This window comes from Balaenoptera borealis, assembly GCF_965194805.1.
Source record: "Balaenoptera borealis genome assembly, chromosome: 1".
In the NCBI taxonomy this organism is placed as follows: domain Eukaryota; kingdom Metazoa; phylum Chordata; class Mammalia; order Artiodactyla; family Balaenopteridae; genus Balaenoptera; species Balaenoptera borealis.
The window spans coordinates 33,039,884-33,067,478 of NC_138860.1; the positions used below are offsets into that span (position 1 = coordinate 33,039,884).

The following is a 27,595-nucleotide window of genomic DNA, read 5'->3' on the forward strand; positions in this document are numbered from 1 at the left end:
GACCATTGGCAGGGCGGTGGTGAGGGCCAGAGGTGAGTTTGAACCATGTCTTGCTTCCTCTGATAAAATACAAGTATCCATTGTGTGTTCCCCAAAGGCTCTGACACACTCAGATTATTGAATGAATGCATGCAAGAGGGAAGAAAGGAAGGAACTTCAATGAACGCAGTGTCAGGGCCTCCCCTGCAGAGTAGAAGCTGGACGCCGTTTTCCAGTGGAGCATGTGTCAGAGGAAGAGAAGGGAAGTTGCTGACTTTTGATCCGTGCAGACAGAGGAAGTGGGGACTAGAGCCTGAAGGTGCTTAGTGACTTGGCTTCCAAAGGTGTTAAGGGTAGTTTGCAAACATCCCCTAAAAGTATAAATTTCAGTCCCATATTCAGAGGCTGTAATGACTAGCTGAGGACAGTTCACTTCCCCTACCCAAAAGCACCCACAGCAGCCGTCGGGCCCATGGTAACTTTTACATGTTCTCTGAAAGAGGCTCAAATGTGCCTCTATACCTCTACAGATACCCGTCTCTCTCTCTCTTTCTCTCTCTCTCTCTCTCTCTGTCTCTCTCTCTCTCTCTCTCACACACACACACACACATTCATTTAAAACCTGATCTCAGAAAAGCAGAAGAATGGGGGGGCAGGGGATTCCAAAGGGCACCAAATTAAGGGCAAATTGGCTGTCATAAACCAGTGGTTGTCCTGAGGGCAAATTGATGCACCCTTTCCGAAGTAAACCAAGTGGAATATGCCCTAGAATTTTTCCAAATGTAATGTATCCTGTCCAATACTACACTTCATGGAAATCACTGCACCCTCCCTCCAGGCATGTTTGCTAGTGAAACAAAGAAATGAGCTTCAACCGGGGCTTTTGTTCCACCAAAAACTCCTCTCCAGGGCCTGTATCTAGCACTGCATGTGGCCTAGTGTGTGTTCAGGGATATTAAGTCCACCCTTGAGGAATGTAGAGTCTACCTGACCAGACAGACCTAGACAGTAGAAATGAAGCAGCGTCAGAGACTCAGACTGGAGAAAAGGAAGAACTTTTTGAGAGTGAGGATTATTAAACAAAGGATGGAACTCCAAGGAGGAAAAACCCCATCTCGGGAGGAACGTGGGAATGGAGGGGCGCATCGAATGTATTATAAGCCTTAAAGGGATCCATTTGGGCGTGTCTAAACTCACTTTATTCCCGTTCAATCTGCCAGCCATAGTTACCCAAGGCACAGTTCCAGGCAGCTCAAACCTGCCTCACACTAGCAGTTTAACTTCCTGTAGTCTCCTAAGAACTTCCGGTTGGGTCACACATTCTCATCGGAGAGGCACAGGGAGATGTCAGGACTCGCCTCCCATCTCACAAGTCTGGTTCTGTGTGTGTGTGTGTGTGTGTGTTGATGCGGTGTGTTTGTGTGTGTGTGTGGAGATGTGGTGTGTGTGTGCAGTATTAAAGTGAGGGCAAGGCGTGAGGACTAGAACGTCTCCCAACCAGGCCGGTGGCAGGAGGGAATCTACTACACATGTGAGTCTGATAATTCAACCAACAAAAGGGCCCCTTTACTGGGCGGCTTCCAGCAGCAGAGGCAGAAGTTCCTAAAAGCAGCCAGAGGTTTTTTATGGTGCCCACAAACTGGTACGTTACCTTGCAGACCCTCTGACCCACAAGGGCCCACCCTCATGCCTCCTATGCCTCACTCCCCCCAGGACCAGAGTCCCTGTAAACTAAATTCTCAAGGGGCCCCAAATCCAGTCAGCTCGGAAGCCTGGCTTTCCCATCCTCCCACTCCCTCCACCCACACGGCTGAGGTCACCCCAGCCCAGCCTCTTTTGCAACTTTCCCAAGTTTGTGCATGAGAGGGAGAGGAGGAAAACTCAGAAGGAAGTGGCTTAGCCTCAACAAACTCTTTTTTACTCCCAAAGCCTTTTTCCTCTGACCCGGCTGAGACTGCTGCTCTAAGAGGAGACCCCCGACTCAGAGAGAACCCCCGCCTGCCGTCAGAGGCTGAAAGGGCCCTGCAAGCTTTTCTCGGTTCCTGTCTATTCCAGCAGCCCCAGAGGTATTTGGGTTTTGGGGTGCGGGGAGGAGTGGAGGCAAGGGAGGCTTAGAATCTGTCAGCTGCAGCCCAAAGAACAACCACGCCTGAGTAACTCCCAGGGGGTGGCAGCGAGCCAAGGCAGAAAGGACTCCCTGCCCAGCCAGGGGAGTTGGGGCCAGGCTCGGGGCTCTGCACGGCCCGCTGTCAGCAGCAAAGCGATGCAGCTGCCGGCACAGTCAGAGAAGGGCCAGCCAGAGACCGGAGCCCTTCAGCAGGGCCGTGTCCTGCTAGTACCCAGAGTCTCCTCGCCACTTTGACAGGGCACCTTCTGGGACGGAACTGTGTCAACCCAAGGGTCTCATCGGGGAAGGGGGAACCCCTGGAGTAGGAAAGTGTCCCTCTTGTTCTAAACTGTAAATACGCCTCTCAGCACAGCTCTGTGGTGCTTGGGAAGCCAATGAACAGCGTTGGACAGGCCCGGATTTTAGTCTCAGCTTGTCACAAACTAGTTGTTCCTGACTCTGAAATCCACTGGGCTATGATGGCATTTTGTTAACTGCAAAATGTCCTATAGTTGCTAGCATTGTATATTAATAAAAATAATTTCTTTAACTTACAGATCAATCCCCCACCACAGGTCACATGGAGATAGTAACTTACCTATATCCTCAGACCTACATAGTGCGTGGTAGGCATGTAGTACATGTGCTGGATGGATGGATAGATTGATGGACGGATGGACAGATGAATGGATGGATGGGAATGGATGGACGGATAGATAGATGACTATTTATTGAAGACTCAGTATTCCCAGCATGGGTCAGACTCTTTGGAGGGATACTGAGAGGTGTGAGGCACTGTCCTGCCCTCTGGGCGCTGACAGTCTACTTGGGGAAATAGAACTAATACCCCCAAAGAACTTAAAGAACAGGAGTGCTGAGCCTCCTGAAACCAGGGCTGTGGGTACACTTCCCGGAGAGTGCAGGTCTAAACCTGCTATGATTTGGGTGGGTGAGGCAGACTTGTAAGCCTTCCTGAGAGGCAATAAAGACTTATGCTCCCCGATAGCCTCTTTTCAAATGCAAACTTACTTCAAGATTGTAAATCCCATTTATGTTTTAGGGTGGATACATTTGTCATTTTCCAAGGCGTGGGAGCACAGAGGGGAGGCTGTGACGTGGGGTAAGATGATATGAGGAGGGGGAGGCTTTGCCTGCTTCAGGAATCTCAGCTGCCCCTGCTCACTGCCTCTCATCCCTCCTCCCTGTCAGCAGAAATGACACCTCACCCAACACCTCTTTTAGGCTGAAGCTTGTGTCTGGGTCCCGGCTGGGGCCAGGAGGGTACAGAGAGAAGCAAAGTGGGAAGGTAAAAGCAGAGCAGGTCCAAGAGTTCTTAGAAGACTGACTTTAAAAAAAATGTGTTGCATGGGGTGGGGGCACTGGGGAGGCATCAACTCCATCTTTCTCACTCCCTGGGCACAGAGCTACACTGAGCTTTGGCAGATGGGCAAGGCTAGGGCTTAGAAGTCCTGCCAGGCAAGATGGGGAGAACAGTTAGCCACGTGCAGTGGAGAACAGTCCCCGGCAGACTCTGCTCTGTTCGGACCTGAGCTGGCTGAAGGGGGGCCCTGCATTGCAAACCTGCTTTTCACTGTTATTTAACAGTGGAAGGTGATGACTCAGTCTGGCCTCTCGGAGGATGCACTGGTTTAAAGTATCTGAGTCAGCTGAGTGGGAGGAAGGAGGCTTAAAAGGACAGACATTGCCAAAGCCCAGCCAAGGGCAGAGCCCAAAGGATACAAGAAGGACCTTCAGCCACAGTCTGAAATCTGCACGTGGTTCCCTGGTGAGCCCATCCAGTGTCTACCCTCAAGCCACCCTCCACTGCCAGTGACGTAGTCCTGGTCACCCTCTTGCTGCTAGTTATCCTGGGACCAACGACCAGGCTGTTTTATATTATTTTATTTTTCAAACAAAAGGGCTCACGTATTTACTACTGAACCAACCTGCTAGTGCAGAAGCATAGAGACAAAGAGAAAAATCATTTTTCCCAATAGAACATGTCCTGCTGTCCAGACGGTGGCGATGTTTTCAGCTAGATATGGTAAGATGCCAGTGACCTTGATACAGCATCGATATGTGGGCCGTCTCGTGTGTGATTCCTTACAGACCCAGCTTGGCTCTTCTCCAATGTCTCCTCTTGGAGTTGTACCTGATTTTGTGACCAGTTTTCATGCAAAGCCATTGGGAGAGTGGGACAATTCTGCTTTTGTTTCCTGGCCAGGAATTGCTTGATCCTGAATGTCTTGTGAGAAGGCATGGCAAGGAACAGAGTCAACCACACACACCAAGGTGGTGGAGAAGGGAAGAGAGAGACAGGCTATTATAAAGAGCAGCCTCAGCAAATCCCTGCCCTTCTGGCAGGTGTAGGGGAATCTGCATGGCAGCAGGCTTTTTTTTTTTTTTTTATAAATTTATTTATTTATTTATTTATTTATGGCTGTGTTGGGTCTTCGTTTCTGTGTGAGGGCTTTCTCCAGTTGCGGAGAGCGGGGGCCACTCTTCATCGCGGTGCGCGGGCCTCTCACTATCGCGGCCTCTCTTGTTGCAGAGCACAGGCTCCAGACGCGCAGGCTCAGTAGTTGTGGCTCACGGGCCCAGTTGCTCCGCGGCATGTGGGATCTTCCCAGACCGGGGCTCGAACCCGTGTCCCCTGCATTGGCAGGCAGACTCTCAACCGCTGCGCCACCAGGGAAGCCCGGCAGCAGGCTTTGAGGGCTCATGCAGAGGAAGGACTAGGGCAGTGGTGAGTGAAGGGGGCTCAGAGTAAAGGCTGAGGTGAGTTATAAGAATCTGGAGAAGAAAAGACTCAAGTAAAACTCCAAGACTTTAAATCTCAGGAGGGCTGGCATGTAGCAGAGGAACTGAGCATTCTTTCTGTGGCTTCCAGGAGAAACCCACCCCTAGTGGAGGCAAGTTCTGTGGGGCAAGTCTGGCCATCTTTCCATGAATATGGTGCAGGTGGCTCAAGCACTGGGTGGGAGGTTAGACTAGATGAACTTTGGGGTCCTTCTGTAGTGAACTGGAGAATGATCCACACTGGTAGCTTGAAATCAGCCATGGTGGGAGTATTTACACCACTGAAAGTGGCAGGCACTACAAATCAGGTATCTTGCCCCCTACCGTGTTTAACCGTTTAACCAGGTCTTTCCAATTTGCTCTAAGAACATGACACATGCCACACTGCAGAATCAGCCACAGCCATGAGCGATGTCTATTTTACCCACAAGGGAACAGACTCACCAAGGTTAAGAAACTCTCCCAAGGTCACAAATATATGGAGGTGGGATGAAAACTCTGACTCCAAAACTCATGATCACTCCGGAGTCCCAGGAGGCCTCTCTCTCCTGCCCCAGACACAAAAGTGACTTGTCCTGTCAGGAAGTCACACTCAGATGACTTTGGGCTGCCATCCTTCCACCTGCTCTTTATAAAGAAATGTTGTCTTTATTTGATATATATATATTTTTAGACATAGTGAGGAATTCCAGGAATTTAAGCCAGGAAACTGGACTTCATGCCACATACACTGAAAAGTCCTCACCAGCCTTTTTTAATTTTTTTAATTTTTTAAAAATTAATTAATTTATTTATTTATTTTTGGCTATGTTGGGTCTTTGTTGCTGCGCACGGGCTTTCTCTAGTTGCGGGGAGTGGGGGCTACTCTTCGTTGCGGTGTGCGGGCTTCTCATTGTGGTGACCTCTCTTGTTGCAGAGCACGGGCTCTGGGTGCGTGGGCTTCAGTAGTTGTGGCTCACGGGCTTAGTTGCTCCACAGCATGTGGGATCTTCCTGGACCAGGAATCAAACCCATGTCCCCTGCATTGGCAGGCGGATTCTTAACCACTGCATCACCAAGGAAGCCCTATTTGATATTTTAATTACAATAACAACTTAGACTTGTGTAACAAATTTTAACACAAGACATATATAAAATAAAACAATAGCTCCTTGCCTCTAATCTACCTTTCCCTATCTCCTATTAATCATTTAGTATGTATCTATCCATAGCTTTCTATGTACTGCAGGACAAGCATAAATATAATATTAAACATATAGTCACACACATAGGGTTGTTGTTTTTATACAATTGGGATCATACTATACAAAACGTTCAGTGATTTTTTTTTTCACTTAAATTGTCATATTTTTCCACTTCATTACTTCACTCATTTAAAAACTGCCTAGTATTCCAGAGTATGTATGGATCATAATTTATGCCAAGGGTCTTTTATTGATGGACATTTAGGTTACAATGTTCTTCAGCAATTATCTTTGTAAAAATGCATGTTTGAGCATATGTGTATTTCGGTTGGATAGACTCCTAGAATTAGAATCTAGGGTGTATGCATATTAAATTTTGATAATGTCAAACTGCTCTCCAAAAGAGACGATGCCAATTCATAGTCTATCAGCAATAAACAAGAGTTTTCCCCCACCCACTTGTCAACACTAAATATTATCATCAATCTTTTTAATTTTTGCCACTCTGGTGGGTTAAAAAGTGGTATTTTTTAACTTTGCATGTCCTTAAAAATTAGTAAGTTTAAGTATCTCCCAAAGCTTACTACTTATCATTTATAAGATCTCTACTGGTTACTTATTCGTATTCTTTGCCCGCTTTTATGTTCTGTGTTGTCTTTGATTGTCTGTAGAGTGCTTTACACATAGTGGATATTGATCCTCTGTTATACACATACACTTTCCACCTACCCTGCCCTCAACCCCAGCTTTCCCTTCATATGCACACCAGCTCTGCTGCACCATGTCAAACCCAAACCATCCAGCCCCCCAGACTCTCCGACAGGGGCACCAAGTGGCAGGGTGTGTGATCCTCATTCTAGTTTCACAGAAGGCAGTAAGTAGGACCTAGCAGCTAAGAGTGTGATCTCTGGAGTCAGGCCTGTCTGTATTCAAGTCCCAGTTCTGCCACTTACAGACCATGCTTTTAGAGATGAACTACATACTTAACTTCTCTAAACACCTGTTTCTTCAGTGGTAGAACAGAGATAAGAGTAGTATCAATCCCACAAGATATTTCTGTGTGCTAACATTTCTTGAGCCCTTAATTTGTGCCATAAATGCATTATAATAATGTACTATGTGTGTTAAATGTAGTATAATAATGTATTCATTTATTAACCTCACGATGATATGTTTATTTGCATATTCACAAAGTGCTCTACAACACCACCAGGCGAGTAAACCTTAGCTTATGGTGTGAGCGTTGACAACTCCGCATGGCAACATGTGAATCTGCTCTCCTCTGCCTCAGGATGCTCTTTTGACCCCTGTGGTCAGTCCACACACGACAGCTCCTGTTCAGCAGCCCATTCCCTTGGCTTCCACTGTGGCTCTTGTCACTTTGGCTGCCTTTCTCTCGATCCCCTACAGCTCTACAAAGGTTTTGTTGGGGTTCACCAAACCTGAGCCCAGCACCCTAGATCCTGTGCACACGGATTCTACCGATTCAAACTCAGGACGTCAACGGGCAACATGGCACAGAGCAGCCTTCTCTGGCCTTTGATTCACACATTAGCTCATCCATATACTACCTGTGGGGCCTTAGATGAGTTATGAGTGACTTGGCTTCTCTGAGGCCCCATTGTACTCATCTCATAGCTCATGATTTCCTAAGCTCTACAGAGCAGCCCCTGCAGGTGCTCAACCAATGCTGGTTCCCTTCCCACTTCCCCTGCCTCCCTTTTGCTCTGACTCCCTTTCCAGGGCACTCTGTTGGCTTTTGAGGCCAAGTTAGCGGGTTGTACCAAAGCCTTTAGGAAAGAGCTCACCCTTGCTCCCCTTCCCGAGTGGTAACTGATGCTTAGAGACACATGCCTTTCAGAAGCTTCTGAGTCACTTCTCCCTTGGCTGGTTTCCTTGTAGGCGGTGACACCCATTACAAAATACCAGCCCCTGTTAATACTTTGAATTCTCTTCCTCTGCCTGTCTGAAGGGTGGGAAATGTTTGACGAATGAAAGAATGAATGACAGAATCCTTGGTATGTATTCATGACACATCTTAATCTTGCTTCCTTTCTAGGCTTTTCTCTCTCCACACCCTTCACCTCACCCTTCCCTAAAGCAAACCATCCACCTTCTCCACTCCCCTGTTCACAGAGCTTTGATATTTCATTTCCTCCTGGGAAATATCACTCCCAACTACATGTGTCATTTCCTCAGGGCCCAGTTGGATTGGCAGCTTCTCCCCCAGCCCTGAATTCTCACAGCAGTTTCTCGGGGCCTCTGTCGGGGCACTTTACATTTTCTCTCTGCTGTAAATCACTCACCCCTTTCCCTTCTCCCCTGATGACTCCTTTGGAGTGGGCTCCTATTCGCTTTGTCTTTTGCTCCTCCCAGTGTCCAGTGCAAGGCTCTCGTGGCCCAGTGAGTTACACTCCAGCAGATAAAGCATTTGTCAACCAGAAGGGGCCTTGGGTCTTTGGGGCCCAGATGGCTCATCCTCTAGTTGGAAAGCCAAGACTCAAAGAGGGGAAGTAACTGGCCCAAGGTCACACAGTGGCAAAGTGAGAACTAGAACCCAAACCTCAGGACATCCAGTTGAGAGCTTTTTCCCAGTACCAGGCAAGTTCAAGCTGGCCAACTTTTGCTACCTCAACCAGGCAGAGTCAGATCAGGGTTAACTCAATACATCTACTGCATCCAAGGTCAGAAGACCCAGGAGTTGGGAATAGTATATATGTGTGTGCACGTAAGGGTAGAACCAAAGAGCCAGTTAAGCATAATTCCCTGAGACAGTTTTGCTTTATCTTGTTAATAATCACAATATATATACATATATAATTTATATATATAAAACATACATACAAGTATTTTTCTCTTATAGGAACAATACATGTTTGACATGTTTGTTGTTAAAAAAAAATTGGAACATACTAAAAAGTATAGAGAACAAAGTTAAAATCATAGTTTCCTACCACCCAGAATTAACGACTTACATTTTTTATATATTTCTTTCTAGATCTTTTTCCATGCAAGTAGGAATTCATTTCAATACTTGGGGGGGCAGTATGGTATGTACAGTTTAGTGTCTTCTGTTTTTCATTTAGATCCTATGGCATAAGCATTTTCCCACGTTATTATAATATGCTCACAAACTCCATTTTAATGACTGCTTAATAGTTCATTGTGTGCCATGATTTTTTTAACCACTTCTTTATTGTTGGATGTTTATAAATGACGCTGGGAAAGAACATTCTTGAACAAGAGTCTTTGCCTGCGTTTCAGATTATTTTTTTAGGACAAATTCCTAGAAGTGGAGGGCAGGGACATTTTTAAGGCTCTCAATGCTTGCTGCCAAGCAGCTTTCCAGAAACATGTACCAGTTACACCCCCACCAGCTGCATTAGAGAAGAGCCTTTTGATTCTGCCAATGCAGCAACACCTCGGGCTGAAGGAAGGACACTCTTCCATCCAAAGCCTCTCAGCGGTCCTAACAATGGACCCCTTGTCCCACCCCCATCTCCTCTTCCCGCACCGCCCTGCATCCCTGGCTCCAGGCTTGGAACAGAGGCTGTCTGCGAGGCCTCTGTTCAGTCCAGTCCAGCCTTGGTGCCCTGCGGGGTCGGTAGAGCTGAAACGTAAGAGGTGTGCCTGTCCTAGGATGGGGTGGGGCCACCATCCTTCCAGCCTCAGGGAGACCCCCAGGGGAAGTGAGGAGGTGGGTGTGTAAGGGTTGCTGAGTCATCCGCCTCACTTGGAGAACAACCCCATCCGAGCCCAGGGCAGAGTTCTGCACATGACGAGGGGAAAGTAGACACCAGCCCCAGAGACAATGGCCACAGGGTTACTCTGGCCAGCATGTAGATGACTTCTGTTTCCCTACAGGCTCTGAAGCCCCTCCATGAATCCTCAGAAGAAGGTGGACCTCAAGCTCATCATCATCGGAGCCCTGGGGTAAGCCAAGTTCAGCCCGGGGTCTGGGGGTTGGGAAGAAGCCCCTACCCAAGAACAGTGAGACGTCCTATATTTGCTCCCACCTTGCATGGGTCCCTTTCTGATTCAGAGTGGCACCAGGGAGGGCATTCCACCCCAGGGAAGGGAGCTGAGATGGGAGAAAGAGACTGGGAGTCAGGCTACCTGGTTTCTGACCCCGGCTCTGCAGTTAACTCTGCAGTAACTAGGTACGTGAATTAGGCAAGCCATTTAGCATCTCTCTGCCCTCCTACCTCCTGCCACATACAGGAAAGACCTGACCATTTTGCTGTGAGGCACTCGGCTCTCTGCAAACTTCTCTGCTCACTTTGGTCCCTGCTTCTAGTGTCCATTCCCTAGTATTAGCAAGCAACTCAAACTGCAAATGTTAGAAATTCAAAATCTCAGAGAGAGACAGTGGCGAGAGGGTCATGGTAAGATGTTGAGAAAGGTATGGATACGTGTGTGAGTGTGTGTGTGTGTGTGTGTTTGTAGTGTGTCCACATGTGTCTGGGTTTTTTTCCTTAGTGTTGGAAAGACTTCCCTCCTCCACCGATTCGTGCACAAGACATTTTACGAGGACTATCAGACCACACTGGGAGCCAGCATCCTCTCCAAGATTATCATACTGGATGACACAACTTTGAAGCTACAGGTGAGCCGCCCTCTCATCCCCTCTTCAACATACACACCTGAATATCACCCCACATTCCCTGGATGGCCACTCACACAGCAATGTGCACCAGGAGCTAGAAGAGTCTAGAGCATAGATCAGTAAACTTTAATTCATGGGCCAAATCTGGTCTACCATCTGCTTTTGAAAATAAAGTTTTATTAGAACACAGCCCTGCCCGTTTGTTTACTCACGTTCTGCTTTCACAGTACAACAGCAGAATTGAGTAGTGGCAACAGACGGTATATAGTCTGCAAAGCTTACGTTATTTACTATATGTCCCTTTATGGAAAAATTTACTGATCCCTGATCTAGAAGGGAGAGCACCAATCCAGAATTAAGAGGCCCCCTAAGGCTCAGGTTCCCTGGAAAAATTGCCAAGTGGACTTGGGCAAGTCACTCCCAAGGTCCAAATCTATCAGGCGGAAGAACAATGCCTGTCCTGATGCCCCAGGTGGAAAATGAGGACTCAGATGTGAAAGTACTCTTGGGATGTTAAATATTAGTGCAGAGATTCTGTAGTGTACATGGGTGACAGGGTGTGTGATGCCCGTGTGTGAAAGGACCTCATGCACCTGTGCCAGGGCTATCTGCCCCCTACCCAGAAAAGGAAGCTTTGACATGATGTGACCTGTTTGGGCATACCTTCAGCCACTCATCACAGCCCCATGGAGCCTCTGTTCTTCCCCTCCAGATCTGGGACACAGGAGGACAGGAGCGATTCCGCTCCATGGTGTCTACATTCTACAAAGGCTCTGATGGCTGCGTCCTGGCTTTTGATGTCACTGACGTGGAGACCTTTGAAGCCCTGGAAACCTGGAGGGGTGATGTTCTGGCCAAAACCATTCCAATGGAGCAGTCCTACCCCATGGTGGTGCTGGGGAACAAGATTGATCTGGCAGACCGGCAGGTACCGCTGACTCATTCATCCATTCATTCATCAAACATGTGAGGGCTGGCTATATGCCAGGCACTGAGTTAAGTCCCACACATACAGAGTTGAATCAGGCATAGTCCTTACCTTCTTAAGAATTTTACAGTCTAGTAATGGATGCAGATAATTTAAAAGACAATTTTGATACAATAAGATAAATCATAAGCAATCATAGAGATACACCTTGGATATTTGGGGACCATAGTGAAAGGGCATCTATCTACTCAAGCCCAGAGTATAGAAAGGGCTTCCTATAAGGAAGTGGGTTCCAGGCTGAAGAGACAGCAAGAACAATGCTATTTCTTACAAAGGTAAGAAATATCATGATGTGAGCCGAGAACCGAAGGCAATTTTGTCTAGAGACAGGGAATGGAAGAATGAAGGCATCAGAAGTAGGAAGGTGGGATTTGAATTAACCTGTAGAACAGAATTTCTACCCAGGGTCAGATAGGGGGTCTGCAGTTATGAATTCTTGAAACTACAAATTTTCTGGGAAAGTAGTAATACAGTATTTATTTCTTATTAGCTTAAGCATATTCTATATCCCCTGGCCAACCACTTGACAAATGATCTGCTTGCTCCATGGCTGCAGTGACCACACTTATGTAGGTGTTTACCATGGCAGTGGCATTGAGTAGAGCTCTGTTCATCGTTGCCTACTAATGAGAAGAGAATAAAAGTAGACAATTTATAAAAGATGCTCTTGTGCCAAACAAAGCCCAAAGGACACCAAAAAGAGTGTCTGAACAAGTTTTCTTAGTGTTTCAAATAGAGAAAATAAATGGGGTTCATATTTGAACCACATTTTCACAAGTGTTCAAATGGAGAAAAGTGATAGGAGAACTGAGGCATCATTTGGAATGATGGATGGGTGGGTGGATGAATGGATGGTGGTGCTTCCAACTAAGCTATTACCTCCATAAAGAAGAGCCTCTTGTTCAGAGAGAGAGATGAGTTTGGTTCTGACATGCTGAGTTGGAGGAGCTTGGAGAACAACTAATTGGGGATGACCAGTAGGCTTTAGAACGCATGAGAATGAAACTTCAAAGGAGAAGTCTGTGCTGGAAATAGAAATGTAGAAGTCATCAATTCTATGGTAACTTCAGGTTGCAAATTTAGTGTCAATTCTCTAATTACAAATATCCAATCTCAAATAAGAATCAAAGTCCTAAGTTCATTCACAGCCAAGGGGTCTCTCTTTTTCCCACTGGGGCCAGCTGCAAGTGAGAACACTGTGGTCTAGGAGGGGCATCCCATTGCCAACTTTATGTGTCTACACTTCCTCCCCTTCTCAGGATAATTTTGGTTTCAGAGCCCATCAGGAATGAAGCAAAAAGAGGGATAAGAGGTCAGGAGAAGCGAAAAGATCCTTATTTGACTGGTACTGTCTTAAGATAGTTTGTGCTCTCCGGGCCCAACAGGTATTTCAAGCTGTCTCTTGGTGGATTACTCCTTTGGGTCCTAAGAAGCCTCCACTGGGAACATTTAACTGTACCTCCCCTGACAAGGGTCTTGCATATTCTTCCTCAACTCCTAATTTAGGAGCTTAAGAGCCATCCTCCACTCCATGGGGTCCCCTCCTCCTGCAGACACTCTTCCTGATGGGGTTTACAACAGCTCCAGGCTGGCTAGCTCTCTGTGGAGGCCGCCTCTCTTTCATAAGACACACCGTGCATTCTGGCTCCGTTGTAGGGCCAAGGGTAATTCATTCTCAGTGCAGTCTGTCCTCTCTCTGCCCTGTTGCCTTTTGCCTTAAATCCCTCAAATGCGATCAGATACCAATCCACTGTAGCCACCAAACTCCAGGGGTCATACGTTAACCTTTCCAAGTGGCCTCCTTGAAACCCTCTTTTGTCCAGAGGTGAGGCCTTACATGGTCTCCCTCTTAGGAGGGGTGTACCCCCCCCCCAAAATCCTTTCTAACCCTCCTTTTCAATCCTTTTATATCCATGCCAGGGGTGTTAGAGTCGTCTAGCAGATTCTTGGTCATGAACCTTTGGAAATGTGCACAGTCCCAGGGGTGGTCTGTCTCCCAACCAACTTGATACCTGGCATCAATCACACTGTAGTGTCTCTGCCAAAACTTCCATTTCACATCTTGCTTCATATACCTGCAAGTCGTGGGGTGGGCAGTCGAGGGAGTTCAAGACTGAGAGTCCGACGTTTCCTCAGTGAAATAAGAGGCACCATCTTCTGCTGAGAGAGAGGAGGAAGGGAGCCCAGGAGGAATCTCAAGAATCATGGTGAAGCTGTGCCAGTTACTCTGCAGAGAAACAGGTGAAGGAGCTAGGCAAGGACAAAGACCAGAACTGATGGGTGACACCAAGGGCTCAGGGAGACCAGGAGTTTGAGGTGGAGTCTATGTTGTGTTTTTCTTCAACAATGGTACATGGGGTAAAAGCCAGGGACCTGATGGAAGGTTTTTCCAGACAAGAGTAGCTGAAGAACAGAGCTGCAAGGGCACTCGCTGAGAACCCATGGAGGAAAGAGGAGAGACAAGAAGAGGCTGAAGAGCCAGGAGGCTGTCAGAGGTTGAGGAACAGGGCAGAAGGAGGGAGGGGAAAGGAGACCAGACAATGGAGGCCCTGGGTCTGGGCCTGGGAAGGAGAGGCTGAGTGGAGAGAAGGTGAAGACGGCTGCAGGGGAAGGAAGTGTGAGGCTCTCGTGAGCGTTGGGGGCTGCGTGCAGAGGAAGTTTCACGAGATTGCAAGTGTTCAGTGAATCAGGGGGTACCTGGCAGGATGGGAGGCATAGGTGATGACTCAGAGGGGTAGAGGGGGTCCAATCCCAGCTGCAGGAGGATGAGCTTTGTTCTGCAGAGAGAGGAAGAATAAAAGTTTGAAAGAAGTAGCAAAGACCCAGGCAAGCCCAACCAGGTCTCTGGGGTCTGTACTGAGTAGGATGTGGAAATAACCCGCACTGGAGAGGGTGACAAGCGAAGGGCTTGAAGGAAGGCAGAGCAGGAGGAACAGAGGTGAAGAAGTGCTCGCAGCCATGAGATGAGCACAGGGAAGTGGAGAGGAGGAACTGGAAGTGGGGAGAGCAGAGGGACTTCAATCCAGAGACCCAGGATCGTGGAGCCAGAGGTGAGGCTGGGAAGCGGCTGCCCGCAAACGGCACAGACCCAGCAGAGGATGCCGCCAGTCGCTGAGAGGCACACCCTGGGCTTGGAGAGCCAGTCTGGAGACAGTCCCCGCTCGCACAGGCTTGAGTGGATAAGAGCTGAGGGCCACCGGAAGGAGCCCCTTCTCTGGGCTCAAATTCGTGTGTGTCCTTGGCCAGTTCCAGCTTCTTTGTGAAATAGAGACCAGACTCAGATTTCATGAGGTTGTTTGAGGATTATAGGCAATGATGCCTATAAAGCACATGGCAATCTTAATACGTGGAAGTGACTGTTCCCCTCCTTAATTTAATACCTCCGAGGTGTGGGCTGGGAAGACAGGGAAGCTCTTCCTACTTAACAAAGAGAAAATGAATATTTAAAACATATATGTTAGATGTGGGATGATGAAAAAGCTGTGGAAATGAGCAGTGGTGATGGTTACACAATGATGTGAATGTACTAATGCCACTGAACTGTACACTTAAATATAGTTAAAATGGTAAATTTTATGTTTACGTATATTTTACCACAATCAATCAATCAATCAATACCTCACCAGGATAATTTTAAAGAAATTGCTGACTTAGATTTTTCTTAAAACCCCTACTCCTTCTACACAAGGTAAAAGTGAAAAAAAATTAGTTTATTAGAAAGAACAGTTCTGCTAGCATCTATGCTACGAAGAATTTATTCACTAGGATGTGCATTCTTTGCTCTACACTCAGGCAGTTTCTGACTTACTGCTGATTCATAACATTGGGATTATGTTTTCTTCATTATTTTTGATTGGTTTAAGATGTATCTGACATACTAATCTTAACACACACAATTGATCATTTTAAATGCATATGAGGTATGGGGATATATGTATATGTATAGCTGATTCACTTTGTTATAAAGCAGAAACTAACACACCATTGTAAAGCAATTATATTCCAATAAAGATGTTAAAAAAAAAAGAAAAAAGAATAAATAAATGCATATTAGGGAATTCCCTGGCAGTCCAGTTGTTAGTACTCCGCGCTTCCACTGCAGGGGGCACAGGTTTGTTCCCTCGTTGGGGAACTAAGATCTCACATGCTATGCGGCGCAGCCAAAGGCAAAAAAACAAACAAACAAATTAATTAATTAAATGCATGTGAGATGGAAAAGCATCATAAATAAAAGTCCGCAAAGTGGACTAATTTTGTCAAACATTTGACCTCTGATGAACAAGCCAAATTGTAACAGGGAAAGTAAAATGTTAATAGTATATTGTCAGCCAAAACAAAATCAATGGAAGTAACACTTCCAAAATTTTCATACTTCCCATGTCCCCACGGCTGACACCCTGAGTTTATTTCCACAGTCAGAGCCTAAATTATAAATAGCTGTTATTTTATAAATAAAAGAAGACAAGATGATTTTTAAAATCATGAAGCTGTAACTAGAATTGGAAGGGAAAAGTGCTGTGTGGGTCATTTTCTTCACAGGGCGACATTCTGAGGTTGAGTGGGAGAGGTGAGGGGATATAAAAGGAATGTTAATTTGCAACACAATCTCAACTGACATTCTAGAGTGTGTATTTAATCACTCCATAAAAACCAGACAGAGAATGAGCCGGGAGAAGTGAGAGAAAATGTCTGTCATAACCGGACTCTGGGCAGGCCCAGTCACTGTCAGTGGTAGAGAAGGGACAGAGAGGTCATCGGGCTGTAGATGTGGGCTTGTCTTCCTAGCTTTGTCTCTGGGTGACCTTGGGCACCAGTCTGGGCTTCAGCTTCTTATGCCATAGCATATGAAGAATCTCCCTGCCTCTTGGAGAATCAGAGGCACTTGACTTCATTGCAATTTACTTCCATTTTTACTGCAACTCCTGAGCACCAATGATGTGCCCAGAAAAATGCTCATTAGCTGGTGGCCGTGGGGTGGCGGTAGGATATAAAGAAGGGGGAGCAATAAGAAGGGTAAGTCCAGTCCTTGCCCTAAAGTCTTTTTTTTTTAACTTTTTTTCTTTTCTTTTCTTTCTTTCTTTATTTTATTTATTTATTTTTGGCTGCATTGGGTCTTCATTGCTGCGTGTGGGCTTTCTCTAGTTGTGGCGAGTGGGGGCTACTCTTCGTTGAGGTGCGCGGGCTTCTCATTGCCATGGCGTCTCTTGTTGCGGAGCACGGGCTCTAGGCACACCGGCTTCAGTAGTTGTGGCGCACGGGCTTAGTTGCTCCGCAGCATGTGGGATCTTCCCGGACCAGGGCTCGAACCCGTGTCCCCTGCATTGGCAGGTGGATTCTTAACCACTGCACCACCAGGGAAGCCCACCCTAAGGTCTTTTAAAGAACTTTAAAAGATGCAAAACCTTTGGGATTCCAAAGATGCCATCAAGGTATTATGATAACCTGTTAATTTCTAATGATTATTTATTTGTGTATTACTAGTGAGGAAAATAATAATCAGCCATGTGGCCATCCTTGATTCTTCATCCAAATAGTTCAGGATTTTCCCGGAGCTGTGAGGGTTCTTGGATGCTCACCAGACCAGGGACATCTATGCTCCACAGAAGAGAGCAGTCGTGGCCAGTTCGGGGGCCCCTCGCCCCAAAAGGCAGGAGGACCTTAGAGATCAGAGGCCAAGACCAGGGCCTGGACTCTCTCCCTGCTCTGCTCAAGTGCAGCAGCTCCGGGGAGACTGAGCGTGGGGGGCCAGAGGTGTCATCCGGGCTCCCCAAAGGGCAGACTGCTTAGCTGACCCCAGTTTCTCCCCTCCAGTCTTAGGAAGCGAGCCTCACAATACCAGAGCAATGCCACTGGACAACAGAGGCTTTGTGTAAGAGAGCCATGAGCCCCTGGGCCCTGCTGCCACTCCTGAGGCCAGGACAGCAAAGGCCAAAGAGACAGGGGACAGTGATGGTTCCTTTAATCCCAGTAAGCTAGACTTCCCAGAACCTGCAGGAGACAATTTGACAAGGAACAGTCTCAGATCTCCCCCTGGCTGCCCTGGGTTCAGGGAAAGGGGCAGAATGATTCTTTCTCCAGGAGAAAAACCTTGGCTCCCTTAAAGTGAAATAATGGTTATAAAGCATCAGGCACAGCAAATATCAATATATGGTCATTCCCTCTTCCCCAAAATAATTGATTAGACTAAACTCAGTTGAACCAATTGTCTTTGGAAGTAACCCACAGGGCTGCCAGAACATTCTCCAATCTAACATCCTCAAACTGTGACTGGCGTTTGCATTTGGGTAGAGACGTATTCATTCAGCCTGTACTGAGTGGCTCATGGTGCCAGGCCAAGAGCTAAAAGTCCTGACCCTGAGTTCAAGAAACCTGCAGTCCGGTGGGAGAGACAGAACAGCAGCACAATTCTTGTGCAGTGCCCTGAAGGGGGCAGCGCAGATGCCATGGGAGCACTGAGCTGTGGCTGCACCCAAGTTCTGCCTTTCTCAGCTGTGTGATCTGAGGCAAGCTGCGGAACCTCCCTGAGGCTCAGTGTTCTTATCTATAAAGTGAAGCTAAAAAGACCCATTTCACAAGGTTGTTAGAGGATTAAGTGAGTTAATATGATCAGATGTCTAACCTAGTATCTGGCCCAGAGTGGGAGCTTACCAACTGTTCCAAAGACGCTACCCTGGGGAAGAAGGGTTAACAGGGACCTGAGTCTCTGCCCAGCAGCGTGGGCCTGGTCAGCCAGCTCAGGAGAAGGAAGCCCTCCCTCCCTGGCTAGTGTCTGTTATGTCCACCTCCCTTTGAAGGGACTGAGGAAGGAGTCAATGGCAGTAAGAAGCTCCTAGTGTAGACCTTAAGAAGATGGGATAGTGCAGAGGGCTCTAATTCTGCCAAGCCTGTATTCAAGCCCTGCTCAGCCCCACACACTCCAGTCCTCGGTCTCCTCGTGTGTAAAATGGAGCTAACAATAGCCACTTCATTGGCTTATGTTAAAAAATAACACGTGGGGCTTCCCTGGTGGCGCAGTGGTTAAGAATCTGCCTGCCAATGCAGGGGACACGGGTTCGAGCCCTGGTCCGGGAAGATCCCACATGCCGTGGAGCAACTAAGCCCGTGCGCCACAACTACTGAGCACGCGAGCCGCAACTACTGAAGCCCGTGTGCCTAGAGCCCGTGCTCCGCAACGAGAGAAACCACTGCAGTGAGAAGCCCACACACCGCAACGAGGAGTAGCCCCCATTCGCCGCAACTAAAGAAAAGCCCATGTGCCGCAACGAAGACCCAACGCAGCCAAAAATAAATAAATTAATTAATTAATTAATTTAAAAAATAATAATAACACCTGTAAACTTACAGACACATGGAAGGTTCTCAATAAATGAGAGTGGTGGTGGGGAAGGTGGGGCTGTGGTGATGGTGATAATCATGGTGGGGATGGGGACACAGGAACAGTGATCATTTCTTCCCCTCATGCAGGTGCCGCAGGAGGTAGCCCAAGACTGGTGTAAAGAGAAGGATATTCCCTATTTTGAAGTCAGTGCCAAGAATGACATCAATGTGGTACAAGCCTTCGAGATGCTGGCCAGTCGGGCTCTGTCAAGGGTGAGTGGCACCTGCCAGGGCTGCCCCCTAGGATGGGGGAACTCAGGAGCGTCCAGAAAAGTATATATCGGGAGAGACGTGGGTGGGACAGGATTGCTCATCATCTTAATTAATTAGTTGTTGAATGGGCTCAACAGTACTCCAATTCTGGAATCACAGAATGCCAGAGGCATAAAGCTTTCTTAGAATCCATCATCTGTGGTCCCTCAATCCGGCTGATTATCATTCGTGGAGTTTCTAAAAAATAACAGTTCTATACCTCACCCCTGGAGACTCTAATTTAGTAAGAGTTTGAGAAGTAATGCTCTAGTTCAGTCCCCACTGATGGGAGAGAAGCCCCAAGGTGCCAAGTATTGGTCCAAGTGGAATAATGAAGCCTGCGGGAGTTGCTGTCCTCCTCCAATCAAAATGATGGCTAGATGTAGACCACTTGGTGCAGTCTCTCAACAAGCATGTGTTGAGCATGTCACGTGTGTCAGGTCCCGTCCAGGGCTCCGGGGTCCCTTGCTCTCGTAAGGGAGACAGATCGGCCCAGGAGTGGCTGTAGGGCAGGCTCTGTATGGTGGGCAAGGACTGGTGATGGGGCCCCAGAGGAGGGACACGCAGCCCACACGGCAGGGGAGAGAAGGGGGAGACCAGGGAAGGCCACCTGGAAGTATTAGCAGGGTTTTAATGCCATTCTGATAGAGAGTTCAGAAACTCTGAAGAGTGTCCCTGAGAGATTGGCACGGGGAGGGGCTCAGCATGTTTCATTATTCTGCCATATGCAATCAAGGTGGGCTTCTTAGAAATGGGGAGAAGGTCATCACGGCAGTGATTCTGAATTGAGGAAAGGAGCGAATGAGGATGGGCAGTCGGAGGGCTCCCCTCTGTGGAAGGGCCTGCTGTCACAGGGTCTGCCTGGCCCTGCCCTGCGGGTTGTCCACAACGGAGAGGGACAGCAGCCACCCCTAGCAGCTGCCCAGGGAGAGGGCTCGAGCTTGCCATCCTTACACCCCATTGCCTTAATCTCAGAGTTTGCCCCCATGCGCTATTATTAATGCTTCCCCTCCTGGCCTCCAGCCCTCACTGTGTCATGTTAAAAGGAAGCAGAGGGGCGGCTCTCTCTAGCACATGGTCAAGAAGTGCTGCTCTATCACACAGTCGGTAACACAGATGTGCCTGCTCATGCCGTTCCCTGGAAGGTGAGGGGTGCTGTTTGACCTCATAGGGTGATACGTGATCACTGATCCTCCACAAACACAGTGCAGTGATCGCCAAGTGCTTAGTCGCAGGGAAGCTCCATCAGCCCACAGCCAGCCAGTGTCTGTGTGTAGTTTGCCTCTGTCCTTTCTGGAGAAGGAGTGTCCTTCATTCTTGAAACTATGTCCTTCCTGCTGTGTCACTTTTATGACACAGTGATGTTAGTGGATGGTAGTTTGTCTGCTTGTTTTTTTTTCCATTGTCCTTACTTGGCAAAAGAATGGATTGGCGACCCCATGTCAGTCCCTCACAATGATGGGGGAAATTTACGGATGAGAAGTTTGGCAGTCACGGGTGTGATACCCGCAGTCAGACTGACCTGGGTTTGATCCCGCCCACATGCTTTCAAGTGGACCCCTGGGCAAGACATATGACTTCTCTGAGCCTCAATTTCCTCATAAGATGGAAATAATGCCATCCCATAAACATTCTTGAGTTGTCAGGCTAGGGCTGGAGATGTGGACCTCGGTGGCCCCACGGTCAGGTAAAGGAGTAAGGCATCCAAAATAGGAGGTCATGCAGAGAGAACAGGCTTGTGGTTGCCAAGCGGGGGGAGGGGGGAGGGGAGGGAAGGACTGGGAGTTTGGGGTTAACAAATGCAAACTAGTATATATAGAATGGAGAAACACCAAGGTCTTATTGTATGGCACAGGGAACTATATTCAATATCCTGTAATAGGCCATAATGGAAAAGACAAAAAATACAGATTTACAAAAGAAAAAAGAAAACAAGTAGACTGTCATGGAGTGAGGTAAGTGCCATGGGCTGGGGCGGGGAGGGGACATGGCCAAGGCATCGAGGTGGCTCAGAGGTGCTGGTGGCGAGGGTGGGCAAGGATGCCTGCCCAGAGAGGTGGCGTGTGAGTTGGAGGTTGAAAGCTCATATGCAGTTAGCATGGAGGACATGGTAGGCCGTTGAAGGCATGAGCAAGAGCCGCAGAAGGGCGGAGAGAAGGGCGTCGCAGAGGCCCAGGCGTGAGTCCACAGGGCTCATGTGAGGGATCACTGTGGGCTCTGTCTGTAAGAGGAAGAACCGTGGCATGGAGGGAAGTGGGGCCGCAGGGCCGAGGTGAGCGATGGGGCTCTCAAGGCCAACAGCACCAGACCATGAAGGCCTGGTGAGCCCCAACCAGACCTTGGACTTCATGCTGTAGGCCCATGACCTCTAGACCCGCTGCCAGACTCCCAGGGCACACAGGGGCCCAGTCGGGACCTGGAGGCCGGCAGGGCGCATCTTCCAGCAATGTCTCTATTATTCAGAAATCTGAAAGCGAAACATTTCACCCTAAAATAAACATAATTACTAGAGCACAGAATGTAAAAACTCACATGGATTTTTAAGGTGAAACTGGAGTTTCCAAATCTATACTTTAAAATCAAACAGGAGTTTTCAGGGACATTTCCTACAAGTACCTCTCCCCTCCTTCCCAGGGAGGTCATGTGCTCATTCACACCAGCCCAGAGTATTTGGAGAGGAAGATGTGAGAGGTGCTGCTAGAATAAGGAGGGAGCCGCAGCCTGGGGTGGGAAGAGCTGGGCTCTGAATCCGGGTGGGTCTGGCTTAAATCCTGGCTCTACCTCTTACTCACTGTGTCCCTGACAAGTCATACAGCCTCCCCTAAGCCATCACTTCCTTCCCTTTAAAGTACAAGTAATAGTATCTTCTTCATGGGGTTGTTGCCAGGGCTAAATAAAATAATATGGTAGCACAGAGAAGGCATTAAATAAAAGGTAGCTATTTTTAAATGAAAGCTATGGCTAAGGGCTTTCAGCAGGGAAGTTTCATGCTGCAGGGAGGATGGGCTTGATGTGTGGTTCAGAAGGTCCGGACATGAGAAGATGAAGATGGCAAGGACGGTATAGATTAAAGAGACTTTGGAGGGAGAACCATCAGGGGTTGATGATTATCAAATGTAGGAGAGAAGGAATCAGGAGCTGTTGAGATTGATACCGAGGTTTCTAGCTTGGCAAACGGAGGGATGATTGATTAGTGATGCTATAGACCAAGATAGAAAAGAGAGGGGAAAGCAAAAGTTTCCCAAGAGGAGGAGGCAATGGAGCACATGGCATTTGGGGTTCCTTGAGGTTCCTTGGAATGTCTGAGTTCCTCCGTGAGCTCTGGATGGAAACAGCAGCTTACAGGTAGAGCACCAGACAAGGTACTCGCTTTACATTTTGAAAGGAGAGAAGGTAGTTAGTTACTTTAGTTTCCCAATCTAGCCACCTTCAAGGATTAGGATATTTAGTTATTCCAAAATATGACTAAGAATGCCCTCATAATCAAAGAAGGGACACCCACCTGCTTTGGGGGATTTGGGATGACGGGATTTTGCTCTTACCAAGTTGGCAATACCAACCCTGCTGGGGCTGGTCAGGCCCGGCGTGAGCTGCAGCATGGAGGCCCAGTTCCTTTTGGATTAATTAGAGAAAGGCAAACTTGCCACGTCCGGGAGGGAAGCAGGCTGACAGGCAGGTAAGCTTAGTGAAATTATAGGACTTTTATGAAGTCGTCAGGATGTAGGATCTAAAGTCAGGGTTATGAGGTGACCAGGCTTGGAGGGACAGACTCCCACAGTCACATCCCCACTGAAATGATGCATTAGGATACTATGGTGTTACTTTACAGTTAGACATGCACATACTTGCTAAGACGACTGGGGTCTGGAGAAAAGAATTACACAGGAAATCTAATTATGGACTGCCAGTGACTTGGAAGGTTTGCAGGAAACCTGAGGAGCGAGATGATGCCATTATCGAGTGAAATGATGTCATAAATGGGAAGAGCTCAGAGCTGACTTGGACCTGGGGAGGATGTGACTATTATTGGGTGAAGAGAGCTGGCATGAAGACCTCAGGTTTTGCCGGTGTAATGAACGAGGGCATTTCTCACACCTTCAAAGGCAGCACTGTTTGTTCCTTGGATAAAGTGCAAAGCAGCTCAGAAAGCCCTCAGCTTAGACTCTCCCTCCCAAAGGCTGGCATCGAGGACAAGGCACGGGCTCTGTTCATGATCCCAGCTGGGCCTTCTGTGGACGTGAGGGTGAGGCATACCCAGGGGTGATGAATCAACAGGCCCTGCCCCCTGGGTCCAAAAGACCCAGCTAGGAAAGTTCCTGATCCCAGGCAAGGTCTCTTTGATGTTTATGGTGAGAGGGGGACCAGGAAAGTACAAAAATCAGAGAATCTTTTCAAAAGCCTGTCTTTCTGGGAGAAGCGGATCAGTCAGCTTAGAACGGGACTTAAACAGTAATGCTCTGCTTCTCCTTGTCCCTCCCTGTGAGGCTCAGACGTGTCAGGATTTTAACTACAACCAGCTCAGGGGAGTGAGCGGGCCCTGCAGATGGGGCCAACTGGAGGACTGGATGGTGTCCCGGGCGGTGCAGCCCCGAGCCCGCACAGCAGACCTGGGCGGTGCTGGGGGAAGGAGCCTCAGGCACCTCAGGGAAGGACTCTGCTCCTTCAGGGTGAAGGGCTGGGGAAGGCCTGTGGTGCGCGGGGCCAGGTCGGCAAGCAGTGGGCTAGGATCCTCCCCAGCGCAGGGGAAGATGGAACTGGGGTGTGGAGACATCCCCAGGGGGCCAGGCTTTCATTGGGAGACACTGCCCCCCACTCCCCAACACTAATCTTTCCTAATGCAAATATATATATATAACAAATAAAATTCTAATAGCGCCAAAGAATTTGCTGAGGGCTACTCAAGGCCCATCATCCAGGCTGACTAAGGGTAGCTGGTGCTCTGCTGGCCCGGACACCCTACCAGGCAGTGGGTGAGAAATGGGGGCTCTTCAAGAAGCAAACAGTGGGAAGAAGGGCTGGGTCCCAGGCCCGGTGCCCTGAGCTCTGTGCTGTCAGGCTAACCTACTGCTCGCTGTCTGGTGGTGGCAGCGAGTGATGGGGCATCAGGGGACCTTCTCATGTGTCTTGGGGGGTGACCATCATGAGGGTGCCGCAGGCAGGTCTGACACAGCCTCCTGGGGTCCAGAGTCACCGGCACTAAGGGTTTGGTTGACATTCACCAGCTGGGCACCATGGCCGGAGCCCAGGAGCCATGGAGGAGAAAAAAATCAGTGCAGGCACAACCGCTCTTCTGGAAATTGTCCCCTCAGAGGGGCACTTGAGACAGGCAGCCCCACAGGGGGCTCTGTCCAGCTCAGGTCTACACCAGCATGTCCACTTACCCACTCACCCTCACACACACCACCAGCTGCCGGGAGAACATGAAGGCTGGGAGCTCGGAGACTGGGGGGAGCCTTGGCCAAGGAAAGAGATGTGATCCCTCAAAGAAGAGACCCTTCAGTGTGTAGAACCCATCTCCTTGAGGAAGGATGCCCTCCCCCGCCCTCACCCTTGAACCAAGCTGGGTGGGTCATAGGTGAGGAGTGGCCAGCGGGGTGGGGAGTGGCTTGCTAGACCGAGAAGGGGCTTTCTCTGGACATCGTTGGGACAGGAGACTTTGGGAGGGTGGGCAAAGAAGCAAAAAGGCCCAGTAAAAACATTGAGTCTATTTTAGGGAGGGTTCCCTGGACATGGGAAGTTCAGAGAATGGTGGGAGGTTGAGAGGTGGGCATGGTGAGAGAAGGTTGGGGTGTGGGGACGTTTGCAGGGAGAGGTTTCCTGCAGAAATGAGGAGTGGGCCGTCATCATCTCTGCCTGAGGGCAAACGTCACCTCAGTTGTCCCCTCTGGAGAATGGCAAGTTACGGACCTGGCTGGAGGTCAGGAGACCTGGGCCTCTAACGCAGCCGCCCACCTGCTCTGGGCTCCTGGGAAGGAGCTGGAGGAGGAGGTGAGGAAGGAGGGGGCAGGGAAGACTTCCTCCCCTGGGCCTCAGTCTCCCAGCTGCACAAGGTGGGGGAACAGAAAGCCCGACCACCATTGGCCATTAAGAAATAGAGGGCAGGTGGGGCTCTGCCTGCCAGTATGCAAACGCTGACTCCTCTTTTCCTTCTCCAGTATCGAAGCGTCTTAGAGAATTACCTCACAGACTCCATCAAGCTCTCACCAGAAGGCCAGTCCAAGAGCAGCTGCTGCTGACCTTCCAGACTCCCGCTCTGCACACCCAGGGACAGAGCATGCGCAAGGCCTGGTCATCCTGGGCCCCCAACAGCCCCACTGCCCGCCGAAGCTCAGATGGCAGTCCAGGCTCTGCGGCCAGAGCCCTGAATCCCTCACATCTGCGCGGGACCCAGAACCAGAGGGCGGCCCTGCCTCAGGCTGAGTGTAGAGAGGCCGGGGCTGGGCCCTTGAGCCTGGATGAAACCCCGGATGCCACAGCCAAACCCCAGAGGAGTCACAATTCCCTCGTGGACTCCAGCTTTCTTGCCACATGCCCTTCCCAGTCACACCCCTGCTCCAGAACGCACATCTCTGCAGACAGGCTGCTCTCTCTGGAGTCCTGTTATATTCTCCTATGGACTGGCCTTCCTCAGCCCAACCACCACACCCCCCAAGAGCCACAGCACAGCTTTGGACAAGGGTACAGCTCAGGCTACCTCGTAACCGGGGCCAGGGAGTGAGGGTCTACCTCAACCCCTGGCAGCAGCTGTTCAGACCGGGGACACTCCCGTTTGTCCCCTCCAGAATGCAGGACTGAGGGAGCGCAGGAAAAACCCACCGGGGACTGGTGCATTTCTCCCTGCTGGTGCTCAGGCAACTCCCATAACTCTCTTTGAGCTTCAGCTTATTCATCTGTCAAATGGGAGTCACATGTGCCCTGCCCACATCAGTGTGGTTTTGAGGACCAGAACCTCTGCTTGAATATCAGTTGCTCTTGTTGAGATACATTTACTATTCTTTCAACAAGTATTTTTGAGTATCTACTATGTACAATGCATTGAGGTCCAGTGACAAATGTAACCAACCTTGCTCTCCTGGATCCGACATTCTGGCGAGGGAGAGAGGCAGGAAACACAGAATTTAAACAGGTATTTTCAAATAGCAGGTAAGTGCTTGAACAAAGTGAAACAAGGTAATGGGATAGAGAGGGACAGTTGGGTGCTGTTTCAGACGAAGTAGTCCATGAAGGCTTCCCTGGGGAGGTGACATTGGCTCAAAGGCTAGAGAATGAGAAAGGGGCTGCCACCTGAACTTGACAAAGAACATTCTGAGGAGAGGTTGCATCAAGGACAAAGGCCCCAGATCGAGGACAAACTCGTGTTCCAGGAACAGTGAAAAGATTAATTTATCTGAGGACTCAAAGCTGCTATCCCAGAGAAAAGCAAAGGGGACCCCGCCCAATGGATGACTCCTTGCGTCTCTGTCAACTGGCCACCAGAGGGCAGCAGTGCTCCTTTCCTTCCAGCAGAGCAGAAAGCGGAAGCTCCAGGGGCCCATGAAGAGCTGCAGTTTTCCTGTGCAGATGCTCAAAGCTCGTTCTCGGCCTCTGGGCATTGTCAACCCTTCGACGTTTGTGGGGCAGGAAAATCCCAGTTTCTTAAGCCTACAGAGAGATGAGCAAAAACTGCAGCATCAGTGATTCAGGCAAGAAATCTGCATCAGTGACAAATACTTGAAGAGGGGCCTGGAAAGCTCACGGAGTCTCTGTCCCTGCAGTCTCTACAGCCATAATCTTCTTTTCTTCTGGCGATAAACAACACAGATAGAGCCCAACCTGAAGGGAATAGGCAAGATGACCCTCCTAGGGTCTCCCATGACCACATCCATGCCCACCACAGAAGTCTCCTGTCTACACAGAAGTATCCTTCCCTGAGCTCCCAGCAGAGCTGGGGATGTTAGCCTATGACTTCCAAGTGTCATCTAACACTGAAGATATGCCCAGAGGTAGGGGGAAAGGGGAGGTGGGAGTCAGTAAGAGAGTCTGGGGAACCCCTTCTCCCCACCCAGCTGTGAAGTAAGAATTGCTCATCCTGGGCAACGGCATGGACCTGACACAGGAGCAGGTGGCCTGGAGCATGCCTTTGTCTCTGTGTCCTTCATGGGGTGGCACCCTGCACGTCACACAGGCTCTCCTGGGAGTCGGTCGGACTGTGGATTGGATGTGTGGTGCGTGGGTGTGTATGCAGCAGCTCGTGCACCGCAATGGACGTAGGGACCATTCTAAATGTGCACAACAAATAATAAGTGTGTCTTTCTTTGTTTTAA

The 27,595-nt window shown here is 48.9% G+C and overlaps 1 protein-coding gene and 1 pseudogene across 8 annotated transcripts; one reads left to right on the forward strand and one right to left on the reverse strand.

Annotated features, from left to right (window-relative positions):
* Nucleotides 1-946: 946 nt before the first annotated feature.
* Nucleotides 947-27,595, forward strand: RAB7B (RAB7B, member RAS oncogene family). Of its 7 annotated transcripts, XM_082350712.1 has the most exons (8): nt 1,668-2,045; nt 3,147-3,206; nt 4,084-4,130; nt 9,934-10,002; nt 10,549-10,675; nt 11,388-11,603; nt 19,128-19,253; nt 25,448-27,595. In XM_082350712.1, the coding sequence occupies exons 4-8, from the start codon at nt 9,950-9,952 to the stop codon at nt 25,526-25,528; spliced, it is 603 nt and encodes a 200-aa protein (XP_082206838.1). In that variant the 5' UTR covers nt 1,668-2,045; nt 3,147-3,206; nt 4,084-4,130; nt 9,934-9,949; the 3' UTR covers nt 25,529-27,595. The 7 variants fall into 7 exon arrangements, 6 of the variants coding, with proteins under 6 accessions (XP_082206835.1, XP_082206836.1, XP_082206840.1 ...); XM_082350709.1 differs by lacking the exons at nt 3,147-3,206; nt 4,084-4,130 and adding an exon at nt 947-1,621 and having other exon boundaries at nt 1,909-2,045; XM_082350710.1 differs by lacking the exons at nt 3,147-3,206; nt 4,084-4,130 and adding an exon at nt 947-1,510 and having other exon boundaries at nt 1,909-2,045.
* On the reverse strand, nt 4,137-4,475 carry LOC309609413 (large ribosomal subunit protein eL39 pseudogene; annotated as a pseudogene). Its single transcript has one exon. The product of its transcript is annotated as a large ribosomal subunit protein eL39 pseudogene (transcript).